The sequence below is a fragment of the Tamandua tetradactyla genome, chromosome X (assembly GCF_023851605.1).
Source record: "Tamandua tetradactyla isolate mTamTet1 chromosome X, mTamTet1.pri, whole genome shotgun sequence".
Lineage (NCBI taxonomy): Eukaryota > Metazoa > Chordata > Mammalia > Pilosa > Myrmecophagidae > Tamandua > Tamandua tetradactyla.
Window position 1 is genome coordinate 127,878,995 of NC_135353.1, and position 18,864 is coordinate 127,897,858.

Here is an 18,864-nt window from a genome sequence, read left to right on the forward strand (position 1 = left end):
GAATGATTGTAAAAATTCAGAAATGGATAGCACAATACTACCTAAACGTAGAACAGTGATGTTAGTACACTGAATGAAGCTGAATGTGAGAATGATGAAGGGAGGAGGGTTGGGGCACAAATGAAACCAGATGGAAAGGTAGACCATAAAGACTGAGATCGTATAATCTAGGAATGCCTAGAGTGTACAATGATAGTGACTAAATGTACAAATTTAAAAATGTTTTTGCATGAGGAAGAGCAAAGAAATGTCAGTATTGCAGGGTGTTGAAAATAAATAGTAATTAATATTTCAAAAGTTTAATTTATGAGCGAGACTAAAGCAAAAAATGTTTATTTGTCACAAAATTTATATTTTGACTAGTGCATTTCCTAATGTAACTTATATGAATAGGGCATGAGATTTTGTAGGTTTGTCCAGAGTGGTGCCCCAATAAATTCCAGAGTGATTTGAACAGTGAATAAAAAAGTATTTGCAAAGTCCCTTTGGGGGAATGGCGAGAAAGGGGCAAAATTCAATGTCCCCATTTGGAGAATTCCTGATATTCTCACAAGCAGTGGGGACAACCAAATCAATAGCCAAGCCCTCAGTCTTGGAGTTTGTACATGTGAAACTTATACCTGAAAAGGACTGACTAAGCCTACTTAAAATTAGGCCTAAGAGTCACCCCCAGAGAACCTCTTTTGTTGCTTAGATGTGGCCTTTTTCTCTCTCAGCCAGTACTGCAAGCAACTCACTACCCTCCCCCTTGCTACATGGGACATGACTCCCAGGGGTGTAAACCTCCTTGGTATTGTGAGACAGAAATCCTAGAATGAGCTGGGAATAAGCATCAAGGGTTGGAGAAAACCTTCTCAACTGAAAGGGGGAAGAGAGGAATGAGAGAAAATAAAGTGTCAGTGGCTGAGAGATTTCAAACAGAGTTGAGAGGTTATCCTGGAGGTTATTCTTATGCATTTATAGATATCCCCTTTTTAGTTTAAGGTGTATTAGAGAGGCTAGAGGGAAGTGCCTGAAACTATAGAGCTGTGTTCCAGTAACCATGTTTCTTGAAGATGATTGTATTATGATATAGCTTTCACAATGTGACTGTGTGATTGTAAAGACCTTGTCTGATGCTACTTTCATCCACGATATTGACAGATGAGTAAAAAATATGGATTAAAAACAAATACATAAAAGGGGGAACAAAAGTTAAAACAAATTGAGTAGATTGAAATACTAGTGATGAATAAAAGGGAGTGGTAAGGGGTATAGAAAAAAAGAGGGGAAACGAAGGTTAAAATCTACTGAGTAGATGGAAATAGTGGTCAATGAGAGGGAAAGGTAAGGGGTATGGTATGTGTGAATTTTTCCTTTTATTTCTTTTTCTGGAGTGATGCAAACGTTCTAAAAATTATCATGGTGATGAATATACTACTATTTGATGATATTGTGAGCCGTTGATTGTACACCATACACAGAATATTTGTATGTTAAGAATGTTCATACTTGTATGTTGTTTTGGTTTATAATAAAAGATAAATTTTTTAAAAATCAGTAGCTTAATTTACTGAAGCTGTTCTTGAGACAAGATACATTTTAAACTCACAACTACTCCTGGTTAGGTAAATTTTTTTTAAAGTTCTAATTTACTGAAATCATTCATTTTAGAAACTAACAATTTTATTATTGAGGACTTTTTTTTAACTGGTTCACACTAATACAGTTAACAGTTTCTTCATATTTACCTTCTTTTGTTGTTATATAGTTTAAACATTGAAAGTGCTCCAAAATATTTGTTAATAGCTAAGAACCAACCGGAAAAATGTTTACTAAAGATTGTGGCAAAGGGTTTTAATCTTTAAAAGCTGAGAAGACAAACAGCCAAACATGCAGGAGGCAGGGAGATCAAGCTACTAGTAATAAAAAGAACACATTTTAAAAGATACAATTTTATGTTGCCCAATACGTTCAAAAAATATTTTTAACACATACCCCCAATTCTCTTAAGAATGTGGCACAAAATATAACCTTATAAATGTATCCGAATCTTCACACTGTTTATGTAACTTCCAGAACTTCTGTCTTATGAGTATAGATTGTTAAATCAGGAAGAAATGGAATTATAGAATGTTGTTTACGGCCATCATTTTATCAGCGAAGCTTTTAAGAAAGAGACAAACGCCGCTCCTGAGATGATGTCACATACCATTAGGAGGAAATTTAAATTGCAGAACAGTCATGAAAATTTGGCTTACTTCAATGAGCTGTTTCTACTACAGATCAAAAATCATTAAGAAAAGGAAGAATTGAAAGTAATTTCAAGGCTACCATCTGTCTCTAACTAATCTGAGCCTTTAATTTCTGAGATGAACAAACAGGCTCAGTAAAGTGAAGACACTGGTTCAAAATTGTTCAGCTAATCAATGGTAAGGCCAAAGTTTTATTCTTCCGAGCATTCTCCTGGAATAGGTGTTTAGTAAGGTATTTGTTGAATCAAAATTTGTCCTCAGCCGAGTACGGTACCTTCTTTTCTACAATATAATGAGATGACTGATTCTTACCTACTTCACATGATTGTTAGAAGGAGTAATTCAGACATTTTTACTAATTAGAAAACAAAACTTTTAACAAGCATTATTCTGAAAAGCTTAATGATGCTTAACTTATTTTTGTACACATCATAAACTATTTGTTCAAAGACAGAGAACCTAAACTCTAATCAATGCTTACTTATACATGAATGATAAAATAGTAACAATAGAACTATAAGTCAATATTTACTGTATTTTATATAATTAGATGAGCCAAAGAACCATTCCCATGAGCACGTCAATAAATTATCTTCCTCTTTCTTTCCGCCCATTAAAATTCAAGTTTTGAAAAAGATATGTAAGCTAAGGATGAGGGAGCATATACTGACTGATTAGTTTGACTCTAAAAATAACGGAATATATTTTAAATGATGACCGAAAGAGGTCACCGTGCAAATGATCTTGTAGTTGAATTTTTTCACTGGTTGCTAAATCTGGTTGCTCATCACAATCATCTGAGAAGCTTGATAAAAAAGAAAAAAAAAAAAAAAAAAAAAACTCAGGCCTAGTCTGCTGAATCATAATTTTCATGTCAGAAAAATATATTTTCAAAACATTTTAGCATGATTTTAACGCAGTCAGTTCTGGGAGCTTCTGCTCTTGTCAATGACAAATTGAAAGTTCTGAGAGTATTGCCTTAAGAACTTTGGATAAGTTCACCCACTGTATGGAATCATAACCCAAAGTCTACATTCAGGTTGGTGTTTATTGTACTATTAAAATGAAGGGAAAGCAGAAAATCCAAAAGAAAATGTCAAGCTTAGTGTGGTGTAAAGAAACAAAGTCCAAGTTAGATGCTTCTCCTAACTTGGTCACAAACGAGCAGTGAATCTTTGGACAAATTGCTCCCTGTCACTGGACTCCAAATTCCCCCTTTATCAAGTGAGTAGGAGGACGCTAAAGTAGTTCCTTTCCTAACGTGAAGACTCATATTGCTCAAATAAACAAATTTGTGTGCAAATGTGGGAACTCATTCTGAAGTTTTTTCCTGACTTTCAAAGTCACCCAAGTAACTCTTAAAATGGATTTGCTATTTAGTGTATTCTGTTTAAACCCTGTTAGAGAGAAGTATCCTCTTGAGTGTATAGATCTTCAAAAGCTAGTGGGCAAAGCCTTTATAGCTACCCTAAAGAATTTCTGGAAGCCCTAGAAATTTCCAGAGGCATTTCCCCAGTGGAAAATGGTTCTGATGTTAAAAGGCTAAATGCTTCAGGTAAGATTTTATTTGAACAAAGGATTCCAGGACAAAACAAAATAACTACAACAAGGCAGAATGAGAGAAACAGAGAAAGAAAGAAAGAAAGAAAGAAAAAAAAAAACCACTGTCCTGAAACCTATTTTATACAAGGAATCTCTCAGAAGAGAGGAACATGAGTCATGTGTCCTAAATGATGAATGGTGATGACTATTATGCACAAAGTTACAAAGTTGCCTCAGGTTGAAGCACATATATATGTATGGATACATTTTTCAGAAAAAGTAAATGTCAGAGAATCTTATAAAAGAGAACACAGTCTTGCAAGGGGATTGGGACTTGAACTCTTCTAACAGCTATTTCCTATGGTTTTCCTCTATTCACCCTACAAGAAAACCCTAACTCTCAATACTTGTGAAATGAATGTAAACATGTAAAATCAAATTAATATATTTATAAATGCAAGGATTGAATCAAGGGAATTTGTAACAAAATATAAAAAGTTGATTTGTAGAATTTTGAGAATATTACTAAACTATTGATTTTTTATCTTGCTATTATACTGCTATTAGTGCAATAAATATAATATCAGGCTTATTTTTAATATGCTTTTCAGGTGTATATTCTTACCTTATTTCTTTATGGAGCTTCGCAAGTTGATTAGCCTTTCGGGCAAGGATAAAACTGGAAAAAGAGGTTACATTTGAATAATCATTTTACAGTTCACTATCTTAAGAGTGATCCCCTTTGAAGGGTTCTTGCCTCTACCTACTCAGCACTAATGTGTAGGTGCCCTCCCTTATTTCCCCCCTACTAGAGCAAACGTATGCTATCTTTGGTCTGACACTGTGTGACCCTGTAAGCTGCGGGCTTCAAAATGACAGGTCACCTCCTGCTTGATATTTTTTACACCCAAAGCTTAGCACAGCTCTTGGCATACAGTAGGAAATCACTATATCTTCCTCCCATGGCAAGAAAAACATCAATGTTCTTTCATCCACAGTTGGATGGGTCTTGACTGACATTTTTCTGAAACCTATCCCTCAACTTCCTGCTTTCCTCTGGTATATAGAAGGTGGTATTGAATTGCCGTAATAACCGGCATCCTTTTCTTGCCCATAGGGGTTTGAGATAAAAAGACATGTTGTTCATATGGTCATTATGTTGTAAGCCCCTGACCTCCTCAGGGAGGGTTTATTTAAAATATTTCCTATATTTTATAGCCAAAGCAATAGTTATAAAATGTCTTTTTTACAGCCTAGTCATACAGCTTACTTTTTTTTAAAAAGTCCCTTGGGACATGGGCCTGTTACTTTGCTTTTGCAAATCTCCTTCAATGATGCAATGCTCATGAGCTCAATGTGTCCTTCTGCCTCAGAGAAGGCACATGGTGTGCATTTCTCAGGGGTAAACAGAGATAAAGGGAAAACCCACTGGTCCCTAAAAGTCACTTTACTGCTTCAGAAGCTGTGCCCTTTTATTGTGGTCTGGTAGAATAAATAACCTCTTTATTTATATAGTTTTTGAGAAGGGCTAAAAGACAGGGCAACTGAGCGACTGAGGCATTCCTTACCAATTCTTTCGTGGAGGCCCCATTTCCTTCTCTGGATGCCTGGTCCCTAAAAGGCAGAGTAACTGTTGCAGGTATGAGAGGTGAGAGGAAAGACTCACCTTCACCATACACAGATTTATGCCTTCTGTTAGCCTGCACTTCAGGAAGTATGTGAGGCAATGCTGGTGAAGGATAGCTGTACAGTGACCTACTGTAAAAATACCACCCACTCAAGGCCTGCCATAATGTATAACTGTGACTCCTAACTGGCAATCCATCTTCTCTCTCAGGATAACTAACTGTGCTCGTTTGAAAGGATGTGTGCCCCCTAGAAAAGCCATGTTTTAATCAAAATCCCATTTTGTAAAGGCAGAATAATCCCTATTCAATACTGTATGTTTGAATCTGTAATTAGATCCTCTCCCTGGAGATGTAACCCAATCAAGAGTGGTTGTTAAACTGGATTAGGTGACGCCATGTCTCCACCCATTTGGGTGGGTCTTGATAAGTTTCTGAAGTCCTATAAAAGAGGAAACATTTTGGAGAATGAAGGAGATTCAGAGAGAGCAGAACAGAACGGCATAGCCATGAGAAGCAGAGTCCACCGGCCAGACGCCCTTGAAGATGAAGAAGGAAAATGCCTCCCAGGGAGCTTCATGAAACAGGAAGCCAGGAGAAGAAGCTAGCAGATGATGCCATGTTCACCATGTGTACTCCTAGATGAGAGAGGAACCCTGACCATGTTCACCATGTTGATAAGCCTTCCACTCATGTTCACAGGATTCCTTCCCAGCACGTCTTCTGTGGGTTGATAGGGGCAATTCCCTCTAATACCTCCCTTTTCTTTTCCCACATATTCTTTTCCAGATGAGAGAGAAGCCCTGACTGTGTTCACCATGTGTCCTCCACTTGAGAGAGAAACCCTGAATTTCATCGGCCTTCTTGAACCAAGGTATCTTTACCTGGCTGCCTTTGATTGGATATTTCTATAGACTTGTTTCAATTGGGACATTTTCTCAGCCTTAGAACTGTAAACTAGCAACTTATTAAATTCCCCTTTTTAAAAGCCATTCTGTTTCTGGTATATTGCTTTCCGGCAGCTAGCTAACTAGAACACCAACATATGCCATTTAGCATATGCTTGGAATGTAGAAAAGGATAAGAGCCCAGAAGCCCTAAAATCTGAAAGTGTTACAAGATAAAAAGTCAGTTCTAATTTCAGAATTGCTGTAGACATTCCACCTCTAGCCACTTTATCACTCTGTCTTTAATATGTAAGTGTTATGGGAGAAAATATAAGGAAACAAATTCAGAATGATATCAATTTAAATGCAGTTTCTTAGTGTCTTGCGCAATGTATGAAACACTGCTGCAATTTCTTTAATACACAAAAACACGATGTATTTTTGTCGGGTTATCTTATCATTGTTTTAGTTTCATTCCAAAACAACACGCTTTCCCAGTACCCATATCAATCCATCAACATAATTTGGAAAATGCAGAGTGTCCAGCTCTAACTTACCCCATAATGGCAGGTAGTGATCCATCTGGCTTGGTGTCATCTAGGGTAATTGAAATTGGAGCTTCCTCATCTTCAATAATCATGCAGCCACAGTAATCTTAGCCAGGGGAAAATCATAAGAGAGTAAAATCATCCTCATCAGAGATTGAGGGGAACATATGCAAGTATATGATCTATTTTGCTAAGGAGAAAGCAAATCTTAAACTACTGGTCTTTCCTTCAAACCTAGAAGCTATTTCCTAGAAAAAAACACATGCTGATTATATAAGAATGGCTATTCACCCAGACACATGAACAATAACCCAATCTCTATGGCATTTACATGACAGGCTTATGAAGAATACATGGCAATAATGGGAAGATGGCTGTGGAGTCCTGGAATATGTGGGAAAAGAAAAGGGAGGTATTAGAGGGAATTGCCCCTATCAACCCACAGAAGATGTGGTGGGAAGGAATTCTGTGAACATGAGTGGAAGGCTTATCAACAGTAACCCCAATATCCTGCAAGCCTGCCACGCCACGTTCAAACCTCACAATACCTTGTACAGTAGATACTGTCACCATTTTATATGAAGAGATTGATGCTGAGAGAGGTTAAATGTCACACCTGAGGCACACAGCTAGTGAGTGAATGATGACCAGGAAAGTCTGTCTTCAAAGCCAGTGCTCTTTCTACAATTTCCCTTTGTCTCACTCTGTTCCTGAAGTGGCAGGATATTTGCCAGTAACCAGGACAATAGGGACCCCGCAACTGGGGCTTTTTCTCCCATTGCCATCAAATGGTCTTGGAGTTATCTTGTGTGGCCAGATCCTCTTTCTTTACCAGTTTGAAAACACAACTTTCTCCCTGTTAGTGCCTAGCATAGGTAATGTGGCTCCTTCATTTAATTGAGTTTGATCATGAATAAAAGCAGCCTACCCTTCTTCTTCCAAAAGGCTTCCTTGTAATACATCATGCATTTAATGATAGCTCCCATTGGAAGACGTTGAATTAACTGGTTTCTCTCTGCTGGCAGCTCTGGTCTGAAGTGGATTTTTGCAGTCAAGGCTGGAGGGATGGCACTAATTACGTATCTGCACTAAAACACATATACACAAAAAATCACCTCAGACTCTGAGCTCTGTAAGAGGGGCTGAAACATCATCCTTATTGTTTCAAGGACAATGGGCAGTAACCACATATAAAATGAGGCAACTGTAAGGCAAAAAAATAGAACAAGATTGGTTAACCAAGGCTGGTAATCAGAAGACTAATTCAGGAACACAGCAGTATTAATTATGCCATTGCTTGCATTAAATTTGTTTAGAAGCTGCAAAAGACACAGTACCCATTTCATATATGCTACTTTTAACTAAATTGAATTACCTCATACAGCTCATGATTTAATGTTTCTACGATGATGTTGTCACCTGATTGGTCAATATAGGTGACAGGGCGTTTCAGCTTCACACAGTCCCCAAGGAGGTCCATTATCCGCTCACTCACTTGACCAGATCCACCCACAAACTTACGTTCCTACAGGAGAAGGCAGGCAGAAAAGGAAGCATTATAAAAGCTCAAGAAAGGGAAATCATAACATTTGCCATTGATCAGAGCACCTTCTAAAAAATCACAGGCCAAACCTTCACCCTCTACACACATAACTGTTGGAAGAACTCATTAAGGCAGAGGCAGAGGCAGAGAGAGTCTGTCAAGACACCTCAGTTAGTAGTCTCTTGATGACTTTCAGCAATGAAAAGCTGTTTCTGTTTTATAAAATCACAGAATTAGAAGAAACAAGCCCTTAAGCAATTGCCAGTGGCACCTGGTCAAATGAAAAGATTAGCAAGTCAGTTTTTGGGTTTTGAATGCCCAGGACTGCAGTGCACAGAGTGAGCCCCGGGAAAGGAAGGGTGCTGCCCTTCTCCTAGGGGATGGAGTTTCTCACACCCCTTGGTTTCTCATATTCCCGAGCTATGGTTGTGTGGGCTGGTAAGGATGTAGACAATGCCATATTATAGACAATGCTGCTCTAAGAGAACAGACTCTCAGGGTGCACTCAAGGATAAGTCATGCCCTACTAGTCATTGCCCAACCACATCCTGAGAACCTGAACCTTGGATCCCAAGTAACCTTTCGCAAAAATGTCTACACGTTTCACTGTAGAGGCAGAGGGGCAAAAGTTAAGTGCCAGTTTGTTCCTTCTGGTACTGTTAAATGGTTCCCTAAGTACCCCATTATAAGACCTTTATAAGTAGTCTTTATAATACCATGAGTGCAGACGGTGGTCTGCTACATTCACCATGGAAATGGTTTCAGTTTCACCTAAGAAGGTAAGCCCTTAATAAAATATATATATTTTTAAGAACCAGGGTAACATTTTTAGTCTGTTGTGGAAGATGTTTGAATGGCAAGAAATACACAGAGATAGACTGAGGCATATCCCAACATTTGACAATTAAGAACCTCAAACGTACTCCACCAGGAAACCTTGCATGGAAGCCATACAGTGATTTTTGTACTTTTATAACTGGCTATTGTTTTAATGACACCACCAAGGTTCTTTACATGCCTCAAGAAACTGGTACTGCTTAATTTATAATCTGGCCTCTGTTTATCAAATTACTTGGGAGTTTGGTGTAATGGAAAGACCATGAACTATTTCCATTTTGTTTACTGTCAACTCCCTCATGTCTAGTATTTGTTGCATTAAATTATTAAAAGGTAAGCCTAAGTTCGTTTTAAAGATAATTGGATAATAGTTTGTGATTCGTCATCTGAGATAAACTTTCCAAAAGGTCATGTAACAATTTGTTTAGAAGTATCCTGGATCCTCTAACAGAAGTATTCAAACATAAACTACAAGTCTTGATAACTCAGAAAGTAAAATACAAATTAAGAAGAGAAATGTCGGACTTCTACTTGTAAGCAAAGAGACAATAAAAAATGCTACTGTCTTGCTTTTGGCAAAGGTAAGAGTCAAATGGAGAACAATTCTTGAGGCCACAAAAACAATTCAGTGGCTTCTGGAGGTTTTCTAAGGAGAGAGGTAGTTCACTTAGTGGAGAAAACCTCTAAAATTTGCACTATGCCTACAGAGTTCTGGAACTCAAAGAACAGAGCAGACTATAAGTAAACTGCTACTAATTAAACTTCATCCTATCCAGATATAGCATTTCTATAAAAGAGAGACCTATTTTCTTTGGGTAAGGGAAAGCCTTGAAACAAAGAATTTCAGGGTCTGGGGAATGGGAGAATTAGGATTCTGGCATTACCACTGGTTTGCTGTGTGTCCAGTCAAAGTACACTGGCCTTGTTGATCAAATGAATTCCTCAGTTACAGAAGTGATATGGAAGCTGGGCAAACACAAGTAAGCAGCAAAACTTAAGAATCCAAAATGTAGAATTTACCATCAAAAGAGTGACTACAAATTAGTCAAGAACAAATTAGAAGGAAGACCAGTGTCTGAGAAACAAATGGAAGAACATCCCTATGTCTGGAACAGACATACAATACTTTTATAAGTAGTAGAATTGTTTTTGGATATTAGTTTATTTTAGGAATTTAGTTTCTCCTGCATAAACAGCCTAACTTTTTATCTACTGCTGATAGAAAGGTGTTTAATTCCTAAACCTAATTAATTAAAAATCATTGTTCTGTTGTAAATTTTCAGAAATGAGAAAAATAAAGGTAAATCTTTATTTCCAGAAAAAAAATTTGGGGAAAATTTCAAGCTACTAATTATTTATGTTCCAAAATGCTGACACCATTATTGAGACACTGCTCTGGGTGAAGGAAAAATCACAAACAAAGTTAGTTTCAGAAAAGATATTCCATACCTGGCCCCCGTTGGTAACCGAGAATATCCGAGTGGTTCCCCCGCACTGCTTCACATACCACAAAAACCAGAGGGCAGAAACCTCATGGGGTTCAGAGGTCACATTGATATTCACAAAGAGAGATGCAAACTGCTTAGCTGTCCTGTGCACAGAACAAGAATGGAAACTAGGCATAAATACATACATACTTAACAGGATGCCATGTTTTCAAAAACACAATTTAGTATGGTTAGAAAATATTTTTATTGCCTTTGCAAAAACTTATGGGCTCAATTTCTGTAGGAATGCATTTTTAACACTTGGAGAAAATAAGGATTTTCCCTGCTTTTAAGAATTTATGGGTTAGCTCCAAATACACCAATCCTGGTGTGGTCTGAAGGGTTAGTATGCTTATTAGGTCCTCAGGGATACTTGTTCCCATTCATTTTAACAGCCATCTTCTCTTTTCTATCTGCACTGTCCCCACTCTGGGCCAGGCTACCACTATCCTTCACTACAACAATGGTGGCGACTATCTAGTCATCCCAAATCCCCATCCCCTCTTACATCCTATTAAAAGTGCAAAGTTCACCAATCCTCTGCTTAAAACCCTTCAGTGACCATCAGGGGATAAAGGACAAAACCTTGAATATGGCCAATAAATCTTGCACCATCTGCCTTTTGCCCAATTTTTCAACCTCCTCTTCCATCACTTGTTCATGTCCATCTCTATGGTCCAGGCATACAATCCATTAAATTGCTAAAACATGCCAATATCCTTCCCATCTCAGGAACTTTGCATAAGTTGTTCTCTACTCTCTCTACTTGTAAGATATTGTACCCCCATACCATCCATCCTTCCCTGTCTCCCCTCAGACACTGGCTCATTTCTTAGTTGATGTACTAACTCCTTAGATTTCAATGAAAGATTGTTTCATCAAGCAATCCTTCCTTTACCAACTCTGGCTAGGTGAGGTTCCCTCTGTTACATACACTCTCCTAGCATTATGTAATTTCGTATTCAAAATGTTTTCCTCGCTAGAAGAATGTAAACTCTATGAGGGTAGGGCACATGCCTAGCAACTTCACCTATGTCCTTCAATGCCTGGCACAGTGCTTTCACATACAGTGAAAATATGTGATAGGCACAAAATAAATACATGTTGACTGAATGAATGAACTGTAATTAAACTAATAATGCAAATACTAACTGAAAATGCAGTTTAGATTTTTCATTAACAGACTACAACATCCATATAGAGTTACTTTTAAAATCTGTTTCTTGACTGGGCAACAGGGGCTCAGTGACAGAATTCTTGCCTGCCAGGCTGAAGACCCAGGTTCGATTCCTGGAGCCTGCCCATGCCAAAAAAAAAAAAAAAAAAAAAAACTCTTTCCAAGCTGCTCCTGTAGCTGACATCTATATAACATGATCACTAATTTTACTGTAGTTCACATGACCCTTTTATTAAAAGAAGTTCTATTTCATTCACCTACTTTTTAAAAAAAATTTATTTTACATGGGCAGGCACTGGGAACCAAACCCAGGTCTCTGGCATGGCAGGTGAGAATTCTGCGACTGAGCCACCATTGCCCACTCCATTAACTTATTTTTGTTCTTAATTTTTATATTCATTTTAATGTTTGAGCCTGCTCTAAAGTGTCTAAAGTACCCTCAAAGTTGTTACTGACTTCCAGGTCATTGGGTTTCCTCTTAGCTTGTTTTCTACAAGTTATTTAAAAAAACACTATAGCTCAATACGGTATAGAATGGACTGGAAGGGAAGGCAAAAAGCAAAATTTAAATAGCAAAGTTTACTTTGTCCAGCAGATTTTATTGATGAGATCTTTCATGGTCATCTTGTCCCATTCCTCAGCATGCGGGGCCTGCCATGGTGCATCAGTTGGAATCTGTGTAGAAAGAAGGTCTCATGTTCAAGTGTGATGGTAAGTGCCCCCTGACCCTCTGAGAATTCCTTATCAGAATTTCCCAAAATTGATCTCTAGGTCTCTATGCTGGTATGTGTGATTGGCATGGGAGTCTGTATATACATAGTGGGGAGGGAGTAACTATTTAGTTCTATGCCTTAAAGCTGTTTCCAAAATGAATAATAATTATTATTATATAATTATATATAAATTTATATTGAAAATCATCATCATTATCGCAAGCTAACTTCCATTTGAGGTTAGAGGCAATGATATTACAGAGGCTGAGACTAAGTAAAACAACTTTGGGGAAGTAAATCCTTCTTTCCTTTACTATCTAAGTCATCATGCATGGACAATCAGACTGTAAAGTAGGGATATCTGGCAAAATGATAAACGGTATACAGTTGAAAACACTGAATTCTGGTTCCACTGCTCCATAATCTTGAATAAATTACATAACCCTATGGCACCTCATTTTCTTCATTTGTTAAGCACTAATATAACTACTTTGCCGGGTTGTTGGGAGCATTAGAAATGATATACATTAATGTCAGGAAATGTTTCCTATAGAAACATGTTAAACTGTTGCCACTGTCATTTCAGTAATAGGTCATATGTAAACTGAATAAATATGTTACCTCCTTTCCCATGTTATCCATTGTCCGCCATAGATTGTTGTAATCCAGATATGCAATGGGATTCCATACTGGAGGGAAGGCACCCCGAAATGGATAACTTTTCCCCTAGAATATAAAAGGAAAGGGAATCAAGTAAAAAGTGCAATACCATATATTTGGATGGCATACTAAAAATCAAAGCCAACCCATCAAAATTATCCGTTTACAAAATAACATGATCCTCTACTATGTCAAAAACAACCTCTGATGGAAAGTAAATGTATTTCACCTATACAAGCCCTAATTTTCAATGAGATTGGGAAATTTTCCCCAGCGTTGTGTTAGCCATTTTTAAATTAGAGGAAATAATAGCTTTCAACTTGTTTCTACTTATTTGGGAAAAAAGGTAGCTCATCCTAGGAACTAATGCTGATGCTACAATAATCTCGATTTATGAGTGCCTATTTAATCTCTTTGGAAGAATGTTTCTACTCTGATGAAAATGAGAATGATGATGTCAATGAATATGTGGAGGATATAGGGTGAAGGACTCTCTTTAGACCACATATACAAGATACAAATGGCAAAGTGGAATACCTCAGTGTTTTAAGGTTTACTCAGGCTAAATAAAGACTGTCTAGGTTACAGATTATGCCAGAAGTAGAAAGTCAAAATATTAGAAATGTGGAATAATGGACATTTGCCACATCTAGCAGCTTAGCATCCATTCCCCTTTCTTCACACCACCCTGCTTTCTTTTTTGGGAAACCGCCTCTTCTTCTCTGGGTATAGCTGTGTAGGGAGTACATTTATGGGTAGTATCTCCCATTGCAGGTGATGGGTCAGATCCTTCCCACCCTCCGGACTCTGGATAAGACAGGCTGTGAAACTGTGATATGAGCTTAGTTAATCACCCTCTCTGAAGGTTCTGACCTTTGAGTGGATTACTCAACGACAGGAGAAGATTAACTGTGGGTTCTCCTTCCTAGTGGCAGCATGATGAGTAGACACTTCCTGCTACAAAGACCTTGCCTATGGTTCTACTACTAGTTCCTGTCCTCTGCCCATTCACAAGTGTGGTCCTCCAGCCTCAGGTTGAGTCTGTGGGTCCTCTGATATCCTTTCAATAAATTCTCTCTGGTTAGCCCAAGTTGGTTTTGATTGCTTCGTACCCCAAACTCCAATATATACATTGCAAATAATTAGCAGTAATTACTTCATTTCAGTTGTGTGAAAGACACTGGTAAGCAAAAACAAGGGTGGGGGGTAAGTAAATCCTTAGACAAAGAGACCAGGTCTAGCTAATTTCTATGGCATTATTTGCTCATTTAATTCTATTTATTTAAAAATAAAATGTCCATCAGAACTCTATTCAATAGGCAGGAATGTCTGAAACAACTATTTTGAAACTCAAGAGGTCAGAAGAACACTGTACAGCAGCCAGGGAAGAGCGGAGGAAGAGGCTGACAAATAACAGTAAAGAATAGAAAATTGCTCTCTCAACATAGAGGCTATTGTTCCCATGCCCCACTCTCATGGGAGGCTGCTGAAGGATCCAGCCATTGGCTAGATCACTAGTGCCAGACAAGGACATAAAAATCCTCTTCCCTAAGTCCAGAGTTGACAACAGCTGATCACTGACTATAAGGGCAGCCAGCTATAAGGGCAGCACATTGTTTCAAACCACCAAAGGCAAAGACCACAGTGGAGGAGATTGAGATGCCACTCTTCTTCAGGACTGCAGGAGACAGTTAGCTGAAGGACTTCATTTACCTCCTATATGCTTGATGGGATGTTGGGATGGGTTTGCTCTAGAGACATCATAAACTTTCCAAATAAAAGATATAAATAAAGCTTTAAAATGTGAAACTTACACATATTTGACCTACATCTTTTGGTTTCTAAGGAGTAAAACTAGAGGCTAAGTTGCATTAGGGTATAAGATGACTCCTGCAGAAATGTGGCTTACTTTGGAAAAGGCTGAAGTGTGATCTGAGAGAAAAGGCCAAACATTTTACAAAGAGCTCACAGATAACTGTAGAGAGGAGAGAGGGTGGGGTTAAGTAATAGCTCAGTGGCAGCCTTCAGGATAGGTGGTTCTTGTTATAATTACTTCCTTAATTGGAATCTGGAAAAACTGACATTTTCCTCCGTAAAATCTGTTCATATCCAAGTAACAGTATCACACAAAACTGATCTCTCCTTTGAAAAAAATCAGTTTACTAAGAAAGTGTAAATATGCTTAACTATCTGGGGGCATTAGGGTAAATATTAAAATTTAATTCAACAGAATGTGCTCCACGTTCCCTAATGAAGTTCTTTGCAGGAAGATGCCAACAAGAGAATGATTTTACGTAAGATCCTGAAAACCCATGATCTGCCACAAAAAGAGATGGCAACAATGGATAGACCATCTAGACAAGATCAATAAAGAAACAGAGAATTTGAATAACATGATAAATGAACTAGACTTAACGGACATTTATACCCCACAACAGCGGGATACACATTTTTCTCAAGTGCTCATGGATCATTCCCAAGGATAGACCATATGCTGGGTCACAAAGCAAGTCTCAATAAGTTTAAAAAGATTGAAATCATGCAAAACAGTTTCTCCAATCATAATGGAATGAAGTTGGAAATGAATGACAGACAGAGGGCCAAAAAATTCAAAAACATATTGTGCTGGTTTGAAATGATGTATGGACCCTAGAAAAGCAATATTTTAATTCTAATCCCATTTTATAAAGGCAGCCATTTCTTCTAATCCTTATTCAGTATTTTACATTTGAAATTGTAATTAGATCATCTCCCTGGAGATGTGATTTAATTAAGAGTGGTTGTTAAACTGGATTAGGTGACGATATGTCTCCACCCATTTGGGTGGGTCTTGATAAGTTTCTGGAGTCCTATAAAAGAGGAAACATTTTGGAGAATGAAGGAGATTCAGAGAGAGCAGAGAATGCTGCAGCACCATGAAGCAGAGAGTTCACGAGTCAGTGACCTTTGGAGATGAAGAAGGAAAACACCTCCTGGGGAGCTTCATGAAACAGGAAGCCAGGAGAAGAAGCTAGCAGATGACGCCGTGTTCGCCATGTGCCCTTCCAGATGAGAGAGGAACCCTGACTGTGTTCATCATGTGCTCTTCCAGATGAGAGAGAAACTCTAACTTTGTTCACCATGTGCCTTCTCACTTGAGAGAGAAACCCTGAACTTCTTCAGCCTTTTTGAACCAAGATATCTTTCCCTGGATGCCTTTGATTGGACATTTCTATAGACCTGTTTTAATTGGGATATTTTCTCAGCCTTAGAACTGTAAACTAGTAGCTTATTAAATTCCCCTTTTTAAAAGCCATTCTGTTTCTGGTATATTGGATTCCAGCAGCTAGCAAACTAGAACACACATGGAGACTAAACAACACACTCTTAAACAACCAGTGTGTCAAGGAAGAAATTGCAAGAGAAATAGGTAAATATCTTAAGGCAAATGAAAATGAAAACACAACGTATCAAAATTTATGGGGTGCAGCAAAGGCAATGCTAAGAGTGAAATTTATTGCCTTAAATACCTATATTAAAAAAGAAAAAAGAGTAAAAATTGAGGAATTAATTGTTCACTTGGAAGAAATAGAGATAGAATAGCAAACTAACAAGGCAAAAGAAATAGGGAAAATTGGAGCACAAGTACATGAAATTGAGAACATTAAACAATCAAAAAAAATCAATAAAACCAGAAGTTAATTCTTTGAGAAAATCAGTAAAATTGATGTACCCTTAGGTTGACCAAAAAAAGAGAGAGGATGAAAATAAATAAAATCAGAAATGGAAGAAGCGTCATAACACTGACCCCTCAGAAATAAAGGAAGTAATGAGAGGATACTATGAGCAACTGTACACTAATAAACTAGACAACGTAGATGAAATGAACAATTTCCTAGAAAGGTATGAACAACCAACATTGGCTCAAGAAGAAACAGATGACCTTAAGAAACCAATCACAAGCAAAGAGACTGAATCAGTCATCAAGAAGATCCCCCAAAAGAAAAGCCCAGGATCAGATGGTTTCACGTGTGAATTCTACCAAGCATTCAAAAAAGAATTAGGACCAATCCTGCTCAAACTTTTCAAAAAAATTGAAGAAGAGGGAAAGTTACCTAAGCTACTCTATGAAACCAATATCACCCTAATACCAAAGCCAGACAAAGCTACTACAAGAAAAGAAAATTGCAGACTAATCTCTTTAATGAATACAGATGCAAAACTCCTCAACAAAATACTTGTGAATCAAATTCAGCAGCACAGTAAAAAATTATACACCATGAACAACTGGGATTTATACAAGTTACGCAAGAATGGTTCAAAATAAGAAAATCAATTAATGTAAAACACCATATCAACAAATCAAAGTGGAAAGACTACATAATCATCTCGATTTTTGCAAAAAAGGCATTTGACAAAATTTAACATCCTGTTCTGGTGAAAACAATTCAAAGCATAGAAATAGAAGGGAACTTCCTAAACCTGGTAAAGGGGATATATGAAAAATCCACAGCTAACATCATCCTCAATGGGAAAAGACTGAAAAAGTTCCCTCTAAAATCAAGAACAAGACAAGAATGTCCACTGTCACCACTGTTATTAACATTGTGCTGGAAGTTCTAGCCAGAGCAATGAAACAACAAAAATAAATAAATAAAAGGCATCCAGATTGGAAAGGATGATGTAAAACTCTCACTGTTTGCATATGTTATGATACTAGATGTCAAAAATCCCCCAAAATCTACAGCAAAGCCACTAGAGCTAATAAATGAGTACAGCAAAGCGGCAGGGTTCAAGATCAACACCTAAAAATAGTAGTGTTTCTATACATTAGTGATGAACAATCTGAAGAGGAAATCAAGAAATAAAGTGCCATTTAAAATAGCAATCAATGAAAGACCTATATATAGAAAACTACAAGAAATTGCTAAAATAAATTGTGGAAGACTTAAATAAATGGAAGGACATACTGTGTTCATGGATTGGAAGACTAAATATAGTTAAGATGTCAATTCTACCCAAATTGATTTAAAGACTCAATGCAATACCAATTAAAATCTCAACAACTTACTTTGCAGAAATAGAAAAATCAATAACCAAATTTATTTGGAAGGGCAGGGTGATCTGAATAGCTAAAAATATCTTGAGTAGGAGAAATAAAGTGGGAGGTCTCACATTACCTGACTTTAAAGCATATTATGAAACTACAGTGGTCAAAACAGCATGGTACTGGCATAAAGATAGAAATACTGACCAATGGAATCAAATAGAGTGTTCAGAATAGACTCTCTCATCTATGAACAACTGATCTTTGATATGGCAGTCAAGTCAACCTACTTATGACAGAGCAGCATCTTCAATAAATGGTGCTTAGAGAACTGGACATCCATATGCAAAAGAATGAAAGAGAATCCATAGCTCACACCCTATACAAAAATAAACTCAAAATGGATCAAAGACCTAAACATTAGATCTAAGAACATAAAACTTTTAAAAGAAAATGTAGGGAAATCTCTCATTAATCCTGTAATAGGAGGTGATTTCCTAGACCTTATACCCAAAGCACAAGCATTGAAAAAAAATAGATAAATAGGAACTCTTCAAAATTAAACACTTTTGTTCATCAAAGAAC

The 18,864-nt window shown here is 37.4% G+C and overlaps 1 protein-coding gene across 3 annotated transcripts in view; it reads right to left on the reverse strand.

The window, feature by feature from the left end:
* Positions 1-18,864, reverse strand: part of MAOA (monoamine oxidase A) — an 88,893-nt gene that overhangs the window by 13,659 nt on the left and 56,370 nt on the right. For all 3 annotated transcript variants that reach the window (XM_077145616.1, XM_077145617.1, XM_077145615.1), the window contains 7 exons: positions 13,215-13,319; positions 12,464-12,555; positions 10,666-10,807; positions 8,212-8,361; positions 7,765-7,924; positions 6,846-6,942; positions 4,402-4,455 (listed from right to left, as the gene is read on the reverse strand). In XM_077145616.1, the coding sequence (XP_077001731.1) occupies positions 4,402-4,455; positions 6,846-6,942; positions 7,765-7,924; positions 8,212-8,361; positions 10,666-10,807; positions 12,464-12,555; positions 13,215-13,319 (800 nt within the window). The remainder of the gene's footprint in view (positions 1-4,401; positions 4,456-6,845; positions 6,943-7,764; positions 7,925-8,211; positions 8,362-10,665; positions 10,808-12,463; positions 12,556-13,214; positions 13,320-18,864) is intronic.